Source organism: Onychostoma macrolepis, chromosome 06 (assembly GCF_012432095.1).
Source record: "Onychostoma macrolepis isolate SWU-2019 chromosome 06, ASM1243209v1, whole genome shotgun sequence".
Classification (NCBI taxonomy): Eukaryota; Metazoa; Chordata; class Actinopteri; order Cypriniformes; family Cyprinidae; genus Onychostoma; species Onychostoma macrolepis.
Window position 1 is genome coordinate 21,063,100 of NC_081160.1, and position 23,973 is coordinate 21,087,072.

General features: G+C 35.6%; 1 protein-coding gene across 3 annotated transcripts in view; it reads right to left on the reverse strand.

The window, feature by feature from the left end:
* Window positions 1-370: 370 nt before the first annotated feature.
* The window catches only part of brinp3a.1 (bone morphogenetic protein/retinoic acid inducible neural-specific 3a, tandem duplicate 1), a 30,847-nt gene continuing 7,244 nt past the window's right edge, over window positions 371-23,973 (reverse strand). For all 3 annotated transcript variants that reach the window (XM_058778879.1, XM_058778878.1, XM_058778877.1), the window contains exons 3-8: window positions 20,160-20,347; window positions 18,958-19,142; window positions 11,050-11,155; window positions 10,166-10,402; window positions 8,189-8,411; window positions 371-2,236 (exon numbers count right to left, since the gene is read on the reverse strand). In XM_058778879.1, coding sequence (XP_058634862.1) covers window positions 1,120-2,236; window positions 8,189-8,411; window positions 10,166-10,402; window positions 11,050-11,155; window positions 18,958-19,142; window positions 20,160-20,347 — 2,056 coding nt within the window. In that variant the 3' untranslated portion in view covers window positions 371-1,119. The remainder of the gene's footprint in view (window positions 2,237-8,188; window positions 8,412-10,165; window positions 10,403-11,049; window positions 11,156-18,957; window positions 19,143-20,159; window positions 20,348-23,973) is intronic.

Consider the following 23,973-nt stretch of genomic DNA (forward strand, 5'->3'; position numbering starts at 1 on the left):
AGGGCTTTGTTTTTAATGTGTTTTTTTTTCTCCAGACATGCAAGTTGTCAAAGCTTTTCTCATAGATGAATTGGCTCTCTCAAGGAATCATTTCTCAGAGAGAATTGCCTGCCAGCTTTAAAAAAAAAAAAAAAAGCATATGGATAGGTGAAGAGATGTACTTCTATTTACTAAAAACCTTCTATATATATATATATATATATAATCTGTTTTTTTTAAATGATATATAAATACTTATTTATTTAAACTCTTAAGACTGTACATGTGTGTATAATTTATGACTCTTACCAGATTCTAAATAAAACCTCTAAATAAAAATATGTTATAAGTTATGTGGAATTCAAACAATTAGAGATATTTACAGACGGCACATAAAAATGACTTTTATTTAGAGTATTAACAAATTCATGTTCTATACATTGTATGGACATTACCTTTGTAACTTGTCACAAATAATAGATTTTATAAAAATAAATGTACATGAAACAGCATATATAATAAGTACCTTGCTTATGGTGTTGAGATTTTTAAACAGCTTTCCTTCTACATTCATATTCCAATGAATACCATAAAAATAGTTTTAAGCATCAACAAAACCATGTATTGTTGATTAGGATACTGATATTTTTGAGAGTTACAGTGTTGACAGACAGCATAGAAAAGGCGAAAAAACCTAAAATAAGTCGGAATTCTGCCCAGACACAGCAGGAACCCCTGATTACACTAACAAGGTTTGGCTCACCATGTGTTTACGGCCTCTGTTATTCTTGCAGAGAATAAAGAGGTGAAAATAAAAGTCACTTTAAAAATCGAGAGAGTCCTACCGCACACATTGTTTATCAGGACAGGGGCTGATGCTAAATTCTGCAGAAACTGAAATGAGGTCATCACGCTATGAGTTATTGTAAATCATGATTGCAGTTAAGAAAAGAAAAGGCAAAAGGTTTGGCCATTTTTCTGAAGTGGCCCGTTAGATCAGTGCTTCAAACCAGAACTGTGGCATCACCATCAACACTGTATCCCAGCAGCTGTCCGATGTTTTTTTCCGAATGTATATCAGGCCGTTTAACTACAGTTACTGAAATAGCTACAAATATACTGCTACCTTGCAGTGCCTTTTTAGCTACATAGTTTGGTAGTTTCATACTCCATTGAGTTGGGCTGCTTGGCGCTGAAGGCCTGAAGAGCAGTCTGGATTCGGACCACATCAGTGGTAGAGAGTTTAAGACGGTGGCGTAATAAGCAGGCGAACAGATCCAGAGGTTGTTGGCCTGGTGGAGAGAGTCGGTTGACCCGGTCCCGGATCTCCAGCAGCTGGAGCAAGGCCGAGTCCTGCGAGCCCTGCGTGTACGGGTAGTCCAGCTGCAGGATCAAGTCCTGAATGGCATCCGGATCAAAGTGCATACTATATCCGAACACCTGCATACTGTTGATTTTCATGTAGCCCAGGTTACGGGACGAATCCATGTATTCCAATGGCTCGAAATGGATGCTGCCGTTCCCCTGAGCCGATGCCGTTTTGACACGGCTCCTCAGGTAAATGTGTACCGTCTCAAAAAAGGTCTTCCACTTGTTTCCCAGAGTCAGGGTCCAGTTATAACAGTCAAGCGGGATGTCTAACTTGGTCCTTTCCCAGTCAGGGTAATTGTTCTGGTCAATTGGCATGATCCAGCTCTCAGAATGACTACCTCCGAATGGATTGATGTAGACGGACAGCACGGGTTCCAGGGTGCTGTTTTTAGTAAGGCATATCTGCAGGGAGATCCCTAAGAGCATGTGAACATGGCTAGATTTGAACTTGTTGCTCTTCAGCGTCAACAGCATCCTCTTCCTCCAGCTGGGATCGAACCAGTTGTTGAGTCTGACGTCATTGCTTATGAACATGGCGTGAATACTGATCCGCCCGTCTTTCTTTTGCAGCAGGTAGCGCAGCTCCATGTCCTGAAGGTCTGTCTCGAACCCGATGTAGTTGTCGGTAGAGTCTGGGATGGTATTCCTACAGGTCCCTTGGCTCAGCATGTAGCCGGGATTGCAGCTGGCACAGCGAGAGCGGTTCTCGTAGGAGCAGGAGGCGCAGTGCGGGCCGTCGCCTACGGAGCACGGGATAACACCCTGGCAGGACGGGTGCTCGTAATGACAGGAGCAGGTCCGCGTTTCCTCCATGTAGGAGCCTATCTGATTGTTCTCACTGCAGTACATGATGGAGAGGATATACTTCAGCCAGTAGCTGAGAGGCCTATGGTGAAGGAATGAATGTGATAAGTCAGATTGTCTCCAAAATTGTAAATGATACTCAAGTTCATCATAGATAAAGTCTAAAGATTAAGTACTGTGAGTAGCAATATTAGAGATGTCACAAGAATTAATCAGAGTACTTGAAGCTCATGGGAACATGTTTTATTTTGCTCAATCTCCAAGAGCCTTAGAGCCTAAAAGCTTTTTTTAAACCGTACACACGCACAAGTTTCTCACAAAATCCGAAAGAAATTGGGCAAATCATCCAATATAATGAAATAGTTAGCTGAAATAGTTAATATAATATAATATGTGACCCTGGACCACAAAACCAGTCATAAGGGTCAATTTTTGGAAATTGAGGTTTATACATCAATAAATAAATAAATCCTAATCCTAACCCTAATGATTTTTGGCATAAAAGAAAAATAGATAATTTTGAACCAAACAATGTATTTTTGGCTGTTGCTACAAATAAACCCGTGCAACTTAAGACTTTGGTGGTCCAGGGTCAAATATAATATAATATAATATAATTAAACATTGCTTGCATAAAACATCCTAAAAATAATTATATTATAATGATTATTGATTTTGTTGTTATTGAAATATGTGACACTGGACCACAAAACCAGTCACAAGTCTGTGATATATTTGTAGCAATAGCCAAAAATACATTGTATGGGTCAAAATTAACGATTTTTCTTTTATGCCAAAAATCATTATTAAGTAAAGATCATGTTCCATTAAGATATTTTGTAAATTTCCTACTGTAAATATATCAAAACTTAACTTAATTTTTGATTAGTAATATGCATTGCTAAGAACTTCATTTGGACAACTTTAAAGGCAATTTTCTCAATATTTAGATTTTTTTGCACCCTCAGTTTACAGATTTTCAAATAGTTGTATCTCGGCCAAATATTGTCCAATCTAACAAACCATACATCAATGGAAAGCTTATTTGTTCACCTTATGACTGTTTCGTGGTTCAGGGTCACATATGTTCTTTGCACATTAAAGGTCAAAATTAAAAACACATAATCTACCAGATAGGTGTGTGTGTGGGTGTGTGTGGATGTGTGGGCGTGTGGGTGTGTGTGGGTGGAAAGCAGCTGAACACTAAAGTAAAGTATATACTGTATAAAATGCCCTAAGCTTGAGACATGAAAGTACTTTATTCTTTGAAAAATACAGCTTGTTTTTTCTCATAATAGATGGTTCTAGAAGAAAAATTGGAAAAATCAATACTTAAAAAAATAAATAACACTAGGCACTAAATTATTTCCAAATAATTTCATCCATTTTATAAGCATGAAAAAATGCCATCCTGTAAAAATTAACATAACATGCATATTCAGACACTGTAATGATTCTCTCTGAAGCCACTGGCAAATGAACTCAGTGAAGTGGATCAGCACGATCTGTCACATGGAGTCAAATTGTAAACATCAGCTAAAATGTACTCCCATTTTCCATTTCACTTTGCTTTTCCAAGCACAATAACAGTAAAAATTCAACTCATACAGCATTTATAAAGTCTAAGTTAAAATAGCAAATGACGTCTGTGTCATTGTACCAAGTCTGTGAAATTAAGCCATACTGGATGTAATTTTTGACACATTAATGTCACAAGTTAAAAATCCTAACTGAAAGATAAATCATAAGCTGAAGAGGATGATATTTGTGCTTATTTAAGGCCCAAAATATTCTTAATTCTCCTCTGAACTGGCTTGTAGATAAACAACTCATTATTTTCAAGGCTTGACTTATGCGGCAACTCGTCTTTTCACAGTGCAAAAATCTATTTCAGCAATTGCAGAGTCCCTTTTGTTATGCTATCCTGCGAGATAGCCGAAGATTTTCATTGCCATGGAATTTCCTCTTGCGCAGAGAAAAACAGTTTACTCTGGATTAAAACATAAGTGATGGCAACAGAATGTATAAATATTCATGGCACCAGGCTGCCTGAGAGACAGTCAGTATGCAGGTGGTTGGCAATGGAGGAAATCTCAGCAGCCTGTCAGCATATTTCACTGACAGCGAAACGGAAATTCACACCAGAGACAAAACATGCGCATGCACATTTATTCCATGAGAAAACAATTTTTCGAAAATGTCCATATTTTTAAACCGTAAAACATCAGATGGAAGAACAACAATAGCTTAAATAAGCATTTTTGCTCCTCTTACAGAAATTATAGCCATAAAGGAATATGCATTTGTCAGACAGTATAATCACCTAAAAACAAAAACAAAAAAACATCTGATTCAGAAAGGTAATGTATTTGATTATTTTAAAGCGCCGATTCTGTTTAAAGGTATAATGAAAGACAAAATAATATGCAAACATAAAGCAAAACAAACTGTCAGATGCATAGGAATGCATTTTATGAACAAATTTATCAAGCTGTTGATAAATTCTACCTGACAAAAGGAATGAAAAAAAAAGTAATTTAAAGGAAGTGTGAAAATCAAATAAATCAAGTGTGAATGATCAACTGACAGAGAAAACAAAACAGTAAATCAGGAACTCAAAAGCAGTCTAATAAAATGTCTTTTCTATTTGTCTGCTTTATTTTTCTTGCTGCAACTTGAATCATATGTTATCAAAGAAGAAGGATGCTCTTGAAGATAGATCAAGGCAGATTGCAGATACATTTCAAACGCATGCTGTTATTGTTTTCATGCCCTAGACTCCTCAGTCCCGAGATAGGAAACTTTGGAAAGTATGAGTATACTGTACATTTGGACTTGAGAGCTGATGTTGTTCTCATATATGGAAATATTTGTTTTCACCAGTGCTGCAAGATAAAGTCAAGAATAGAGCACTTTTCCTGTGTTTACTTCATATTTTAACTAACAGGTTTATAAGAATAATATTAAAATAATCATTAATTATGCATGCTTAATACCCTAATTAATCATGTAATTATTTCCTGAAGCAGCTTGCACATTGTTGTTAGTGCAATATGTGTTAGTTCAATATAGACACTATAATAAAGTCCAAATATCTAGTATACCGGTCAAATGTTCAATCTAATTTGGTCTAATAAAAACAGCAATTTATTTAAAAATTTTCCACTGCAAAATCTGCCTTTTTAATTTTTTTATAACAGTAACATTGTACTGTACATTGACAAAAGCAATATTTAAGGTAAAATATGCAATCATTTAAAAAGTGCCTTTTTCAAATTTCCATTCTATTATTTTTATGCTGATTAAAAATCAGTATCAATATAATCAGTAAATTGTATAACTGTTGCTGTATTCCAAGAAAATATAACACATTTTTCCAGAATATTACGTTATAAAACTTACAAAGATATTTCAGGTAAAATTTTGTTTTGTTATTTTATTTTTATGCTGACAAAAGATTTTACCAATTAATATGATCTATAAAAGTGTATAACTGTTGCCATATACCAAGGAAATATAACACTGCAATTTCCTTTTTTCATATCAGTAACATTGAATGTTGACTAAAGCAATATTTCATAATATTACTGCACGTAGTCATTAAAAAACGTTTAAAAAACTTGATAATGTGTATTCTATTATTATTTATGCTGACCAAAAAAAAAAAAAAATTAGTATGATCTATAATTTCTATAACTCTTACCATGCATCAAGAAAATATAACACAAATTTTCCAGTATCCTAGATGTTTCTAGAGCAAAATTGCAAATCTGAAAATCTGACTGTCCCTTCCAAGGAATAAGGTATTTATCAGAGGATTTCTATATGTTGCTGCATCTGCAGCACCTGCATTACATGTCGTCCCAGAGCACCCAGCCAGCTTAAGTGATAATATGGGAATATCTGAATAGTATGTCTTTGAGAAGTCAATATGAATATTAATGAACCAAGAACTTTCAACTGTGAAGCTGATCATCGCTTTAGGCTTCGCTTTCACCTCATCTGACTCAAGTAGTTTCCACTTGACTTGGCTGCCTGCGTGGTTTGCATAATTCTCATTTTTGCACAGCCCTGACCCTCTACCATCTTTGAACACTTAGTTTCAGACCTCAGTCGTGAACTTTCTCCTTCCACAGCCCTTACCAAAGGCACTGCATTATCATGCCAGTGCAGAGCCCATAAATTACCTGTTTCCCATGTCTTCCATTAAAACACAACCTGCACTTTAGCCTAAAGATGGGAAGATAAAACCTATTCATCCACTAACTCCTGAAATGATTAGATGGGACAGTCTCTATCATTTCAGAGGCTGGGACTTCAGCCAAGGTACTAGACTTAACACAATTATGCTTGCCACAATTGCCCTCAGATATGGACTGAGTAGTGTGTTAAAGGAATTTCTTAATTAATTAGTTCAGAGGACATGCATTTTAAATCTCCTATTAGTCCATCCATTTGGAAAAAGATCAAGAATAAAGATTCAATGCAACAGCACAATATATGTACGTGACATCGTGAAAAATAAAGATGTTATAGGAGAACTCAGGGTTTGGCCTTTGGATTTTCTCAACATTTTGAGAATTTCTGTGAAAGAAAAAAAATAATATTTTACAGTAAGGTCTGCTACCATCCGTTAATGCATCAGGTATCATGAACTGATAATAAACAGTACTTTTACAGCCTTGGGTAATGTTCATTTTTTCATACATATCGATACATTTGTAATATATTGTAATATTTTTCAAGCATCAACATTTTGAAAGTTTAAATAAGGTTTAATACATTTTTAAAATTTATTATATCCTTTTTTATATTAGAAAGTGTCCTGTTTAATTAATTTTTTTCTGAGCAAAAAAAGAATGATTAATACATTTTTACCCTGATTTACAGAAGAAAAAAAAATCTTGTTGGACATATTTACAATAAGAATCATTATATTACATTAAAAGACTCTATTTAAAGAGTGCTGCCGCCAAAAACTAATTGATTTTCAGGATTAAGTTTTTACTCATTTAACATATAATACAATTTAGTATGATCACTTTTTCTTTTATTTAATAATATATAAAGTAGAGGTCAGGATAAGTATGTTGTTTCATTTTTACATAAATCTGTTACGCTGAATGATGATGGAATATTATTTCACCCAAATGTTGATATTTTATTTTCACAAAAGTTATTTGAAACATTAAAGTAAACACTTTACTTGCATTTAAAATGTTTTCTATGTATTTAAAATATATATATATTTTTAATTTAATTTGATGCAGACACCAAAATGGGACATCTCGCAAACATTAAATGAACAAACATTTATTAAATAATATTATTAATATTATTATTAATAATAATAAACTACCTTAATGTTTGTTTTTATTAATGCCACATCAGCTTCTTTGGCTGTTTTCATGGTGAAAGAGACACTTCAGTAATTACAATTTAAACTAAATAAGATATTTAAGACCCATTTTTCCTAAACATTCTGAAACTAAATTTGGATTAACTTGATAAAAACTCTTTTAAATGGCATCAACAGAATAAAACAAAACTAGAGCTGTAGTTTAAAAAATTGCTATAAAAAAATATTTTTAATTGTTTTTTCATGATACCTAATTACTGTTAACAAATGGAACCTTATTGTAAAATGTTACCAGAAAAGTAACTGAATCCTTTAGGAAGAAATGAGAAAGTATTTTTACATTTTAGTCCCTTTACAGTCCCATTTATCCTAAAAATTCTGAAACTAAATTTGGATAAACTTGATTAGAATCCTTCAATGGTGTCAACAGAATAAAACAATTCTTAAACTAGCTTAATATATGCTGTAAAACCTGTTGTTAATTGTTCGTTTATAATACCTGATGTTAAAAAATGGAATCTTGCTGTAAAATGTTACCCCCCAAAAAAGTCTGTTCAACCCTGAATCCTTCAGGAAGCGATGACAAACTATTTTTCACCTCTCATCACTTTACAATCAATTATAAATACGGACATTTCCATTTATAACCCATTAGGAACATGGCTCATCTCTTACCTCTCTCTGGGCACAGATATTTTGGGCTGAGTCCGACACCTTTTGCTGAGTTTGAAGAGTTTGCCGACAATCCGCTGTGCTTTGCTGAGCAGCTGTTGAGTGCTAGTCTCCAGCAGTTGAAAGCGTTGCTGAACGCCAGGGTCCATCTTCCAAAAGTACTGCACAGCAGATGTGTTCAGAGCATAGAACGTTGGTAATCTCCTCACAAAATTTTGGAAGTCCTCTAGAAAGGCAGACAAGTGTTGAGAATAAATTACTGGAATGACTTTGCCTCATGTCGGGGAAAAAGAAATCAGTCATGTTTGATAAAAATGAGTCAACAGTGAAACTGGGGGTGGAAGGGAAGCAGGTGGAACGTTATTTTCATTCCTTTGATGAAAATTGAAAATTGTCCTGTGTGATTGAACACTGATAGGCGAGGACAGCTGGGTATTTTCAATGAATTGCTAAGATACGCTAAGCCTTTTCTAAGAAGGACAGGCTGATTTTGAAGGAGCACATGCAGTTCGACTTCAACAACAACAAAAACATTAAGTTCTGACAGTATAGCAAGTCGTTAAAGCAAAGCAGAATCATCTCGGCCACACAAATGTCTTCCAGCGGAGGGAAGTTCATTTTCATTCGTGGCAAGAAAAATCGATAGCCGTGTTATGGTGCTCAACGCCCCAATCAATGCTACCTAACATCTAACAAGAAATGATCTCAGTGCCTATAATTAACAACACAGATCCTCATCATAGCCTGACAATTCCAGTCTGTGAAGAATTGGATTTTTCATGCAATCAAACATTAGGTAATTGAAAATATTACAAGTTCCATTTTTAGGTATCCATTGATCGGTACAAGTCGCTAAGTTTTGTTTTGATGAGGAATTTCATTACAAAACAAAAACTCTGTGATGCCCCGACCGAATAGAGAAGCGGACTGCTAGATGATCTCGCTCCAGCAGATGATTGCTGTTTATTTATTTGGTTTACAGTCATTAGGCAGTGGTTTTTCACTCCCTGCTGTTGCTGCAGGAGGTAGAGCTCCAACATGGCTGTGATGCACACAAAAACCTGCTCTGTGCTGGCTCAGTGCCTGGCTTAGGGACAAGTAAGCCTGCCAAGTCCAAAACGCTGCTTTACCACAATGACAATGACACTAGATCCCAGGAAGCACTTCCCACTATTTCCTTGTCAGCCATCAAATGTAACAAGGTGACAACAATCACTGTGTAATGTCACCCCACTATGTGTCAGGGATATTCACAGATCTAAGCGGCACGACAGAATTAACTTGATGCTGGCATGCCTCGGGCCTTACGACTAATTTCTACAAAAAAAAATAAATAAAAATTCTAACCATAAAACCTCATGCAAGACAATTATGCTATGTTTTTCACCCCTAAATTATTGTTATTCGGCTTTCCCCATATGATTGTATCCATAAAAGAAAAATCTTTAGTCGCTCTTTTCCATGCAATTATTCTACATGGGGACTAAGAGATTTAACTCAAAAAGGAATACAAGAATCATATAAGTGGTCCAAAAGACTCTGTGTTATTAAGTTATACAAAAACATACAAAAGACTGAAATTTAAGTCATTATTCACTGAGTTAGTGAGAACTGCCAAGAACCATATCAGTCATGAATCGAAAAGTCATTCACACTGTTTTTTTTTAACCAATTAATTCCAAGTTCTGAGTCAAATAAATGATATGTTCACAAACTGCTACTTCTCCCATGAGCATGACAGAACATACATTTATGGCATGCTTGTGTCCTTTTAGATGATTGGAAGGTTTAGTTTCTCTACTATTTCCAATTACATGGGACAGAGAAAACAGTACATAAAATTCTTTAAAAATTCTCTTTTGTGTTTTACGGAAGAAATTAAGTAAATGAAGAAATTTTCATTTGATTTTAATTATTATTCACCATGTTCCTTGAAAAGTTACTGTTAAATTTGAAAAATGTAATATTGCAGAATCTTACCAGACTCTTCAAACTCTTGGTTGGCTTGCATCCATGATTCTCTGATGAGTTTCAGACTATCCTGCATAGCCTTCAGGTCTTCACTGGGACAGTTGCACTGGGGATAATCAACACTGCATTTGCACCAGCAGTCATTATCCCGGCACACAAACTCGCCCTCGGAGTGGCAGCCAATATAACTGAGAGCTGCCTCCACAAATCTGCTCCTTAGGTATTCTGGCAGAATGGCCTGAAGCCCTAGAAGAAGACAAAATTGATTATATACAAATACATAATATGCATTAAAAAATGAAACCAGTATACTCTACCTTGTAAAAGTTTGGGATCAGGTTTTTTTTTGTTGTTGTTGTTTTTATTTACATTAAATTGTAAAAAAGATCTATAATGTTACAAAAGATTTCTATTTCTAATCATCAAATAATAAAAAGTATCCGTTTTCTCAAAAATATTAAGCAATATTAACTGTTCTCAACATTGATAATAATAAGAATTTTTAATGAGCACTAAATCAGCATATTAAAATGATTTCTGAAGGATGTGACATTGAAGACTGGAGTAAAAATACAAAGTTATAAAAAATACAGTTATTTTTAATTGCAATTATATTTCATAATATTATTGTTTTACTGTATTTTTGACCAAATAACACAGCCTTGGTAAAACTAACTTACTACTGTTATAAGTATCTTTCAAAATATCTTTTCATAAGCTAAATTTATTTGAAACCTTTACAGCCTAAGTGTGCTTTTATAACAAAAGATGGTTGTGGAATTTTTCTGTGAACACACCACTGCCTCTTTCAATATCAGCATAGAGGAATGAAATTAAATGAGTGATAATATCATTGGAAAGTATGGGATATAGTTCAATAATACATGTGCTACCTTGTAGATGAATCTTGTTTTCAGGACTCTGAACCAAAACGGAACTGACAGAATCAAGGTTGTCATAGTTACTGCATCCAAGAGGGCCTGTCCTTGTTTCGGTCACCTTAAGGGAAGACAAGAGAAAGCACATGACAACACTCTGTGCAAAACAGAGACAGAAATGACACTGAGGCTATTAAATATGCAGAGCAGGCAGATGACTATCCTGTGAAATCAAAGTAACATAGATTTCTCCAGTGCTTCTACAAGCTCAAAAAAGGCATATTGTTTTAGACAAACTACACAGAATTACTGGTAGAATGTAAGAACTATAATAACTATGTTGTAAAGGAGCTCAAACGTTTGTCCAGAACACTATAACGACTGCACCGTTACACCAAGGACATGAATGTTATTGAGAAAGCTATGGTATTATTTGGACCAAATTCACTAATGTAGTGAAGGGCAATATTTCACAGTGAACGTAATACACTTTCAGTGTACGTAAATAGTGAAGGTTAATGGACCTGTGGCTGAATGTGACGTGAATTTTACAATCAATTTGGTACATTTCAACATAGATATTTCAAATCCAACATAGCTGCCGGTGCAGAACTACAGTATGTTTTATATTGAAAGGCACAGTATATACTGAAAAGAAATGCAACCGTTAGAAGAAATGGTTGTAAGTCAAATGAATTAATGTTCCAGAGCAGACAAACAGGTATACGTAAGAGTAGAATATCCATATCACTGACACCTCACTGACAAAACTATCGACACGGTATCTTTGTTCCCATCTAAGATTTGTGTTAAAATGGTGCACAATTGCAGCTCAATCATTCCTGACAAAAGCTTCAGTTTTTTTCCCTGACAAAAGTCACTGTATATCAAGGCTCGGCTGACACATGGGAAGAAAACTCACTGCCTGTGGGCAAATATATCTCCCTACCTGTCACTTACAAATTGTTCTCTGTTCTACATTGTCTTCTTTAATATTTCCCCCGGTGAGTGAATGAAAGTCTCCATGTCGTGTTTGTAGATTAATGGTGACCCAAGATCTCCGTCAGGCGAAACTAACTTTTCTTCTTCTGCATTGGAAAAAAAGTTGCCTTTGTTCGACATCTACTCGAGGGTCACTGGATAAACGGTGAAGCGGATAAAATGAGACAAAGTAAACACTATAGTGAACCCTCCAAGCAGAACACAGTTGTTGTCATGCAAGTGAACCACTGAAAATGACTGAGGACCTGGAAAAGCCAAGGAAGCATTTCTAATGTGTTACACAAGCAGCAAATCCTCATTATCGAGAGCTGCTTTATTTAATTTCCATTCAGCGTGTTGAAATAACTTTCAAGCCAGTGAGATCGGTGAAAGCCGAATCAGGAGGAAAAGCACAAGTTCAGCAAGCCTACCGCTGGCATTTCCATTCCTCTTATTGACGCGTCCACGCAATTAATTAAAATCCAAGGAGCCTCTACAGGGATCAGCAGATTAATTTCTAACAAAGACAGATGTCCGACTTAAAGGGAAAATTGACCAATTGCAAGTATAAAGATGGGTTTTTCTATGCATAGCAATGAGCCGGCCCGCAACAAGGGCCCGATGGAGCGGAGCATGTGCAGAACTTGGGCTTTCTATAATGAAACGGAGAAAAATGGAGAACTGTTGCTGCAGCTAGTGCATCTGAATTGGAAATGTGGAATTTACCTGAGTGTGCACTATGTGCCATCCATTATAGATGCTGAGTACAAACCATGTGGACTGAAAATTGTGTATTTTTTTCAAATTATCTGCAGTGTTTTATTTGTGCTGACTACATCAGAACTTCCAGCAGCAGGCTTTAATGAGATCAGTAACTGACATAAAGGTCGCTTTCAGTGTGGCTGCGACTGAAGGGATGTATTCAAGGAAATGGGTCAGTTGTGACTTGTAACATTCACTCACAATCACTCTGAAGTTCATAAGACTGTTCCCTCTGTCTTTATTAAAGAAGACCTGGCGCCCACGATCCTATACATAGTTGCTGTGTCACTCTTTTGTCTCTTACTGCCTTGCTAAGAGACTAAAACACTGCACTGTAAATAGAATGGATAATAATCTCAGCACATATGCCCCACTTTTAGGAAAAAAGGAAAAAAAAAATATTCGCATACCCCGGTGTGTAAATAAAGAAAAATGTTCCACAGAAAAACATGACAATAAGACGGTAAAAATCCTTTAAAAGTGACTAAAATTATTTGCTAAATAAATATTAGCCATCCATTGCATTTCTCAAACAGTAAATGAGGAAAAACAGACAGTTCTGTAATTCCCACCTGTGATTAATCCAACAAAGACTGCGGAAAATATCACTGAGTGGGCCTGCGTAGCCACATATTTGAATAATAATGGATTTTAAGATGCCGATCCCAGCTTTTTTGATACGCTAGAAATGTCATTAATGTTTCATAAGCACTGGCGCTTATTATACAAATGCTTTATACAAAGTTCCGGCTAGAATGGGGTCTGTATTTAATCAGAGAGAATTAGTCAATAGGCGTTTTCCTATTTGCATCAGGCATGTTTTTACACTGCATTGAAACAATCTTTGAGATATTCGAGCAGCTGTTTTCATAAAAAGGCCCTTTCCGGTGGGTTAGCGCACCCTTCGTTTCAGTGGGCGCAATGGGGGAAGCTTATCATTGGAGGAAAGTGTGCATTAGAATGGAATTATACCCTTCTCCACAGAAAATAGGACTTTATTGAAAGCAGCAGGGAATCCTCGGCGAGGCTAGTAGTGGTTAATGCTCTCAGCTTCAGCTTGTGAAATCTTAGAATGAAACACAAAGGCATGCTCTCTACAAGAAAGCTTCATCTGCGTGCATTAGATGGAAATTCTTTTTGATTTTTCAAGCGTTCTTTCCTCGCAGCCGGATTCGGAAGTTCTCGCTCTGGTTTATGGCAGTTAAGAGGGAGAGACTGGGGGAGGTGTAGAGGTGCTGGCAGAGTTTTCATGCCTCCCAGCTTGTGCTCGGGATGCTTGACTGATGACCCAGACAAACGTCAAAGCACTACCAGTGGCAAAATGCCCAACTCTTTCTCTGAATCATAATCTTTCATAAAGTTTTCTACAGTTCATATACTCTGCCACTGAGTTGGTGAGAGAATTCATATCATGCAAAATGTATTCCATTGCTTAACAGAGAAAAATGTGGTACGAGTATGCATTGCATAGAAGAATGCGGAATAAAAAATGTGAAAAAGAAAAATGATTGTATTATTGAGTAGTGTTAAACATAATGTGTAGTATTATTTAAAGAGAGAGTTCACCCAAAAATAAAAAATTCTGTCATCACATACTCACCATTATGTTGATCCAAACCTGTATGACACTGACTTCTGTGGAACATAAAAAATGTATATATTTTGAAAATTATATACATAACCAAACAGCTTAGGTTCTTATTGACATGTCCTTTGGACAAAAATGCAAAGAAAGTCAATGGGAACCAAAACTGTATGGTTGGCAATTTTTTTTAAAATAACCTATTTTGTGTTTGAAAAAGTGAGGTTTGGAATGACATGAAGATGAGTAAAAGATGACTTTTTTTTTTTTTTTTTCTGGATGGACTATACCTCTAAATGAGACCTGTTATGCCCCTTTTTACAATATGTAATATAAGTCACAGTTGTCAAACCCAGATTGTGTCTGTGAAGTTTTATCTCATAATACCCCACAGATCATTTGTTATATCATTTTGAGAATGCATATTTTGAGTGGAAGCAGAAACATGCTGTTTTCGTGCATGTTTCTTCTAAAATGCAATGAGCTTCTGCTCCCTGCCCCATTTTCCATAATAGGGCTGTGCCTTAACAGCTGGTATCTCATATACTCTGCCAAAAAACATCTATTTGGTTTTGATTATCACATGTCTATAGCGCTGAAATCATGCGTTTTAAACCATATTAATTTAAACTTCTGATATATGGTTTTCTGAGTGCACACGCATAGAAAGCCACACAGCATGTGAGTACTAAACTAAGTTCTCTTTCATGTCTTATTGTGCTTAAACTGTTAAATACATACAGGTTTATGTTAAAAACACAAATGAGTTACAAAAACAATCGGTCATGTCTGTGAAGGTAAACAGCTATGAAAAAATAGCATGTTTACATTAGATCTGTGTGGCAGCAGCGTAATATACAGTAAATAAATCAATAAATCCACTGCTCTCTTTTCTACTGAGGATGGGACTCTAAACAGTGTTCGATGCTCGTTATTGAAGCCAAAGACAGAACAGTTAGCATGCTTTGCTCGAACGTTCGCCATGGCATTAGAATTGGTACAATGTTGTCCCTTGTGAAAAATGGTGGCGCCGTGGGTGGAAACTTGCAAATTAAGGGGCGGTAATATTATATTAAGATCCCCCCTTTCTACGTCACGGGGGGAGCGAAATCTGAGCAGCCCATTTATTCACAAGCTTGCAGTGAAAGGGTTACCAAAAATTGTTGTTGTTTATCACGTTTTCTGAGTTGGTAGATGCACTGGGGATCTGATTATAGCACTTAAACCCGGAAAGAGTAAACATTTTCATGATATGTCACCTTTAAGACATCAGGGTATACTATTATAAACCAAATATATACAGTAAAATAATCCTTACTTTTAATTTCAAATCAGTCTAGAGTAGCATTTGGCTACAGTTTAGTCTTATGTAATTAACCTGACAAATTTATATCTCTGGACAGATAACTGTAATAAAAATACAGTGGGTTACGATGAAATGTATTGCACAGGGAGCTCAGTAGGACATAATTTATTTCCAATAAGAGCGACAAACAAGTCACAGAATTTAGATCAGAATAGAAAACTGATGCAGATGAGTAGTATATAAAAGGAACGTGTGTCTGTGCAGGCGGCTGTCTGGAGGAACTGTCTCTGTGACATCCGCAGCATGGGGGTATGATTAATCAATCAATATCGGGTTGTTCAAATGAATTGATTAATCAGAAAATTGATATTTTTACTGATCCCCATTCATTAGAAAATCAAAGTTCTAATGAGTCCTTGACCCATTGCCTAGTGTTCATCCAAGCATATAAATTCTGGCCACTTAGCATGATGGCTTGCAAGTATATCACCAGAAGGCACGTCAGGCGACATCATGCAGTCGGACATTAAAATGCGCAGACCTGAATACTCCAACCATCATATCTAAACATGCTCTGATTGTTATAAACCTCAACTAACACTCCTCCCTTCTGTAAATCAAAACAAAATGCAGTGATGGATATCAACTGGCACTCACCGCATTTCCTGCCCACCGTCGTCTCTGACTATGGAGGTTAAAGATTAATTTATTATTGGCGGTGCAGAAAATCCTCCTCATAAGTCTCTTATTCATTAGAGCCTGACACCTTGCTTATATTCAAAATGGCTGACGAATGGGCTGGGCTCTCAAAGAAATTATTGAAATGGAACAGATAATTTGTCACACTGATGCATAATTCCACCAGCACCTTCATATTTATTTATTTATTTGCTATATTCCCTCTATATACCCTCCCCCAAGAAAACAGCTCTTCCATTTGAGCAGACCACTCTCACTCAAACGTTGAATGTTTGCCACACAAAGAATCGCCGGTTTGGTGTAGAGAGCCTTTGTATTCACATCCGTCTTCATCCACATGAGGTAAAAATCCATGGGCTGAATTAAAGACTGCTGATCCTGAGAATATTTCACATCAATCACCTGAAATGCCAGGCAAATAAATGCATCTAAAAGGACCTCCATCTGCTCACTTCCATCAAGATAGCTTATAAGCTCTTAAGCTAAGACACTTGCTGTCAGGAGGCAAAGTGTCTTGCTCCCGGTAAATACAAATCAACTACAATGAAGTAGGGTTGGGAAGAGAGTTGCATTCTTTTAAATACCGGAACCGACTGATGCTGTCCGTTCTTCCCCCGATGCTGATTTAATACCATACTAACAGTGTTTACCGCACTACTAATAGCACTATCACAATACGGCTAGTCGAGTTACAGAAGGACTCATTCACATTAATTATGATACATACAGTGCAACCAGTGCAGACCAATTCTTGAATGAATGACTCCTATGAACCGGTTCTTTTTAGTAAATCAAACACAAACACAGCTTATGACTAACAGTGAAACCTAAATAAATGTAGTTACTAAGTGGTTGTTTACATGTGACTCTGGACCACAAAACCAGTCTTAAGTCGTTGGGGTATATTTGTAGCAATAGCCAAAAATACATTGTATGGGTCAAAATTAGCAATTTTTCTTTTATGCCAAAAATCATTAGGATATTAAGTAAAGATCATGTTCCATAAAGATATTTTGTAAATTTCTTACCGTAAATATATTAAAACGTAATTTTTGATTAGTAATATGGATTGCTAAGAACTTCATTTGGACAACTTTAAAGGTGATTTTCTCAATATTTTGATTTTTTTTGCACCCTCAGATTCCAGATTTTCAAATAGTTGTATCTCGGCCAAATATTGTCTGATCCTAACAAACCATACATCAATGGAAAGCTTATTTATTCAGCTTATTCAGCAAATTGACACTCAAGACTGGTTTTGTGGTCCAGGGTCACATATGACAACATGTAGTTGTCAGCAGTATTTTATAAATAATAATGAATATCTAACCACATTTTTAGTATCATTTTTCTTTATTATATAGCCAATTATTGGATTGCATTCATGATGCCAGCACTAAAAAGAAAGAAATCCCACCACTAAATATATAGAAAACATTTATATTACAAATAAATCCTTACAAATTCTTTTTTTTTTTAATTCTCTGTTATATTCACCAAAGAAAAAGTTTATACCAAAATAGCAGCAAAAATATTTGTAACATTAAAAATAAGAAGAAATGTTTCTTGAGCACCAAATCAGCACATTAGAATTATTTCCAAAGGATCATGTAATCTTTAGCCATTAATATGTTAAAGCAACTGAAAAAAAGCACAAATGTCAGGGCATGTCAAAACTTCTCCAGGGCCCCAAAACACCCTCAGACCCCAGAGGGTTAAGACTGGAGTAATGGCGGCTTTGCCATTACATCACATGAATAATTTATATTTTAAAATATATTTAAAAGGACAGTAATTTTAAATCGTAGTATTTCACAATATTACTGTTTTTACTGGTTAAATAAATGGAGCCTTGGTGAGAATTGGAGAAAAACATGCACACAAAATGTTTTAGAAAGGTTCTTGAACTGTAGTGTAATTCCACCCTTGTTTAAAAGTATTAACATTATATTTAATGGAGTCATTAAGGAACTGGAATCATTAAGAGGAATCGAAATTGTCAAATTATTTACATTTCCCTCACAATAAGGTCAACAAAGATTAGTACATATGACAGATATCATTACAGAACCATTCTGTTTTTCAAACCCCCATTCTAACTCTAACTTTCCAACATGTATTTAGGAGTGCATAGAATGCATTGTGCAGAAGGCATTTAACTCATTTAGTGCAGAGTATGTGGCTGCTGTTTCAAGCACAATCACTGACCTGACACATATTGCTTGCTACGGGTAACTTGTTTTGGATTAACTGATATATGATGTGTCAAAGAGCTTAAACCTGAATATGTGTTTAAAAAAACTGTGCCTTTCAAACACAATTGAACTTAATCGAATGCTCCTCTGTATGTACACACATAATTTTGTTCAAACCTGTGATTAATTAATACCTCATAATTTCTACAACCAAGAACAAAAATGAAGGAAAAACTGCTGTGCTTCTCTAACATTTAACCCACTTCTTTCGATCTCCGAATGATGCAGCTGCAAAACAATAGAAACAACCGAGCTCAAGTCAAACTCCTTTCCAAAAATAAGCACTCAAACGGGGGGTCAGGTCCCCAGGTCTGTGCGCATCTAGGCCACAGGGTTACCTTGATGGCAGTGGAAGCAATCTGGAGGTGGTGCAGTTTGCGCAGAGTGCTCTCTCTGTCTATGAAGTAGGAGGCAGCCAGCTGGTGCAGGGCCTCCAGAGTCACAGCCGTGCCATTTGAGTCAGTCAGGTCCGCCGTCCGGCTTAGCCTCCTCTTGTCCACAAATATAGTCAACGCCTCCTCACCTGCAACAGGGCAAAGAAACATAAAAGAGTGAGGAACGCTGGGGAAAATTGCTTCATAAAATGTTAGGAAGGGAATTATCCATACAGTGAATGTCTATGAAGGAAATAGAAAATGGACAATTTATCAAATAAGAGATAACACTTATAATGAGAAAGTAAACCGTCATTAAAATCATGTTAACACTTTACATAATTTAGATGCATAGTTCATGAACATGAGTATATATGAAAATGTATCAATTAAAGATAAAGTATGTATCGCAAATAACATTGTGTAATTATTAAGTTCAGCAAGTTGTGTGAATGATGCACATAGAAGAAAATATAGATATATAGATATAGATATATATATGAAACACCAGAAAGTACTGTAGAGTTATGCAACAGATGTCTTTGTAATTAATGTTTGTGCAGATGACCATGTGTTACAACTGTGGCATTTTTTTAAAACTTTTTTTAATCTCTTTTTTTTTTTTAATTCACAGATATCAAAAACAGATGTCAGAGCTCTAGACTTTCATGTGTTCGCATTTACAGACATTGGTTTGGCTAAAATGTTTTTGAATAGTGGGGATTTTGAAGAATGGATGTGTGGTTACAGGAGGAAGCAGAAGCAGTTAATGTCAAATCATATAAATGCATTAAAAATAGCATGTTATAACAGCCATAGTTATTAATAAATAATTTATTATTCTCTAAAAATGATTGAATCATTTAGTGAATGTAATCCAGTGTTGTATGTTTATATCATTGCTTTTACATTAATGACTGTTGCTGGCTTATAGGCATACATTTAAGAATATGTTTTCACATTTTGTACCCCAAATAAACAATTATGATTTAAACTGCAAGTTGATCCTAAATATATATATATATATATATATATCACAATGCATGAAAATAGTATTATTTCTATGAAAAGTATGACATTCAGTTGAATAAAATTTTAAAAAAGGCAGATAAAAGTGTCTGCCAAAATGCATAAATGTAAATGAACAGTCAGCTTTGTTCAAGTACCTCCGAGTGTAGCTGAAAGCAGAAAGTGTGTGCCATATTTCCTGATGATGTTCTCGGTAATGGCACCGAGGGTGGGTCTGCGGCCCAACTGTCTGATGGTCTGCATGAACTCTGGATCGAGGGGTAGAGCCACGCCATTGTCCTCTCTCTCCAGAGCCAGGCTGTTCACCTTCCAGCGCCCAAACTCTCTGCAAGGTCATGCAAAAACACACACACACATACACCCTATTTGGAAATGTCCTTCATTTGAGCCACAATAGACACAGGAGGGAGAAATCCTGAACATCATTTTTTCAACAGCTGGGAGAGTTTGTTTTAATATCTGGTTCAGTGTAAGACACAATACAGTTTAAGCTTTTTTGAAATCGCCGTCCTGTATATTCCCCAAACTAAAAAAAAAGAAATAATATCTGAGAAACCTTTACGCAGCTTGAGTACAACGCATATTCAGTTAAGACCTGCTGAGGAGAAAATGCGATGACTGCATGACCCCTGTGCCTGCAATTCAAATCATATTATGTATTCTCTTTATTTTTTTTCAACTTCAGCTTTAGGAATTGCTCTGGACTGCTTTAAAAGCTGTTGTCCTCTACTACATAATGGTGCAATTTGTTTTTTGTTTTTTTTCCCTGTGACTTTTGCACTGAAGAAGGGCTGACTGGGACTAATCTGTAACAACGACAAGCTTCTTTATTTCACGGATAAAAGGTAAGAGGAGTCTGTTCAAGGAGAACAGCTGGAATTTTATTTGAGAAAATCAGCTGGCACTATCCTTTTTCTGTCTTTCATTTACAGCAAAAGCTGCTCGACACAATACAGTGAAATGTTCCTTATATAACTTTTAGCGCTGCAGCTTTATTTAATACTTCAGAATATAGAGTATACTTTAATAGAATGATCATCACTATATTGAGCAACCAGTAAGATGTTTCCACTATGTTGCTATTCATTTGGTACACTCTCAGAAATAAAGGTACAAAAGCTGTCACTTTTCAAAAGGTACACTTTTGTACCTATTAGGTTCAAATATGTACACTTTAAGTACTAGTATGTACCTTTAAGGTACCAAAATGGACCCTTTAGGTACAAACATGTACCTTTTGAAAAGGTACCGCCCCAGTGACACCCTTTGTACCTTTATTTCTGAGAGTGTATGGTAAAAGAAAATACTAGCTTAGAAATGTAGAACGCAAAACACAAAGTATCAGTGCTGGCCTTCATATATTAGTATATTAAAGGGATAGTTCACCCAAAAATGAACATTTTCTCACCCTCAAGTTGGACCAAAGATCCTTTCTTCTGCTGAACACACAAAAATATATATATATATATATATTTTGAAGATTTGGAAACCAAACAGTTGGTAGTCACTGACTTTTCCCCCATATTATGGAAGTCTATCGCTATCTGTTTGGTTACCAACATTCTTCAAAATATCTTCTTTTTTTTCTCAACAGAAGAAAGAAACTCAGGTCTGGAACAACTTGAGGAGAATTTTGGAAATCTCTTATCTCTTTAATATAATACTAATACTGTATAATACTATTTAATATACTGCATTTTTCCTCAAGGGTTGAACTTTATTGAACAGTACAGGCAATTATGTACTTGGTGTAATTACCTAAGAAAATACTGTAATATAAGGTAACTACATGGGTTAAGGTTAGGTTTAGGGGTAGATTCAGGGTTAGTACCTAGTTATTATCTAGTTATTGCAATGCATATTATATGCATGCAGAACAGGACTGTAATATATAATTCTATCCTAACGATATTACAGAAGCTGGGGAAAGACACTTTAAGAACAATGTGCATTTAACAATCATTTTAATTTGAATGTTCATAGACATTTACTTGTTTTACTATATTACATTAAAAGTTTCATTAATGTAAAATATTCAATGGTTCTATTTCAAATTTAAATTTAAAATGCATCTTATCAATTTCATTGACTCGAACTGAAAATATGCAAATCTCTAAAGTGAAAACTGATCTGACGAATAAATCTCAGACATGTTGTCACAAATGTCAAAATTCAGCAGAGCATACCCTTGGGGTCATTTTGCCTCATTATACCCTATATATTATATTACAGAATATGGCTTGCTAAGTGTTTATAATAACAGATGACACTTATTGACAGTGAAAAATAAGAGCGGCAAAGACAATGAGACAGATAAAGACAAATGGAAGGGAAGAGGGACGGAAAGAGATGAAATGGAGAGAGCAAGTATGATCGACACTGTGTCAGAACAAAAGTTCTTGATGGACAGTTATGGATGGAGCTGGAGGCTAATCCACCACTGAGCCCACGCTACAGCCTCACAGCAGGAGAAGGCATATTGAAGAACTACCTGCCAGCCTTCCCCACAGAGACCCACGGCTACACAGAGTCAACGGTGAGAACATGCTCCAGAGGAAGCAGTCTGAAGCCAAAGCGAGACGGAGAATGTCACAGTACAAGCAAATGAGACCAGCTTGTTATAATGTCGGAGGCAGCGCTGTGTTTGAAACATCCGGAATGAGTCGGATTTATGAAACATATTTGCAATATTATGCAACACGCTCTAAATGAGATTTGTGGATAGGCAAAAATGGTTTTGTGTTAAGTTAAATTACATTCGATTATTAAACTAATTAGTTTCAAGTTGGCTAATAAATTAATGTGATTAATTATAAAAAAATTTACACAAAAATTTTAATTGGAACAATCAATCATGCTCCATTCCATACGTAATTTCTGTAATACAGGATTTTCCATCCATCTAGTTTGAACTATGATATTAATGTTTTTGCAGAGTATCACGCCTCACCAAACCACATTTACAGAAAGCAAGAAGTACAAAATGAGCAAAAAGCTGTTCACACAGAACACGTTTTCACGTTCAAAAACAGTTAACCTAGAAGTGCAATGGAATGGAACTGAAATCAAGGGGTCTCAAGACCTGTTTTTAAAAGTTGGATCATTTTTGATATGGCAGAGGGCACTTCTCACCACAATTGTGGATTTTTTTTATATATATATATATATATATGTGGAAGAAAAGGGGAGAGAAACAACTGTGTCTGATCCAGTGATGATTATTTAGCTTCAGTGGTGTTAACAGTAATGTTTCTCACAAATGTGCACTCATATTCATAACTGCATGCAACAAAATGCAGATGTATGCAAATAAATGCAGTTCAAAAGTGTGGGGTGAGTGATACTTTTATCCTCGAAGGACAGTAAAGACCTTTATAATGTTTTAAATGAAGACTGTTCTTTTGAACTTTCTATTTATCAGAGAATCCTGAAAAAATAAGTATTATGGTTTTCACAAAACAGCAAAACTGTTTGCAACCTTTATAGTATAAAAAAAAACCTCAGCATTTTAAAATGATTTCTGAAGGATCATCTGACAAAGACTGTCTGCTGAAAATTCAGCTTTAGCACAGGAATATATTACACAATATTACTGTTTTTTTGATCCAATAAGTACCGCCTTGGTAAGAATAAGAGCCTTTTAAGATTAAATTTAAAAAAAATCTTTCAGCCCCCAAACTTTTGAACAGTAATATCTATTCTGTAAGCCTGCAATGCATTACATAGATCACTTGTATCTGTGAAAGCCAATTCATCTGAATTTGCACTCTGCATTGAAAATATATGTGCATGTTCTTTTGCATTTTTAATAATGTTTGAGGCTGTTATTTTGCTACGTTGACCTACAAATCGGTTAAAACACTCACAACAAGGATGGATGGCATTTGTATCTAAGACTATCTGTGTCAGGCTGCAACTCAAACAGTCCATAAATCTAGAAACTCTCATGTA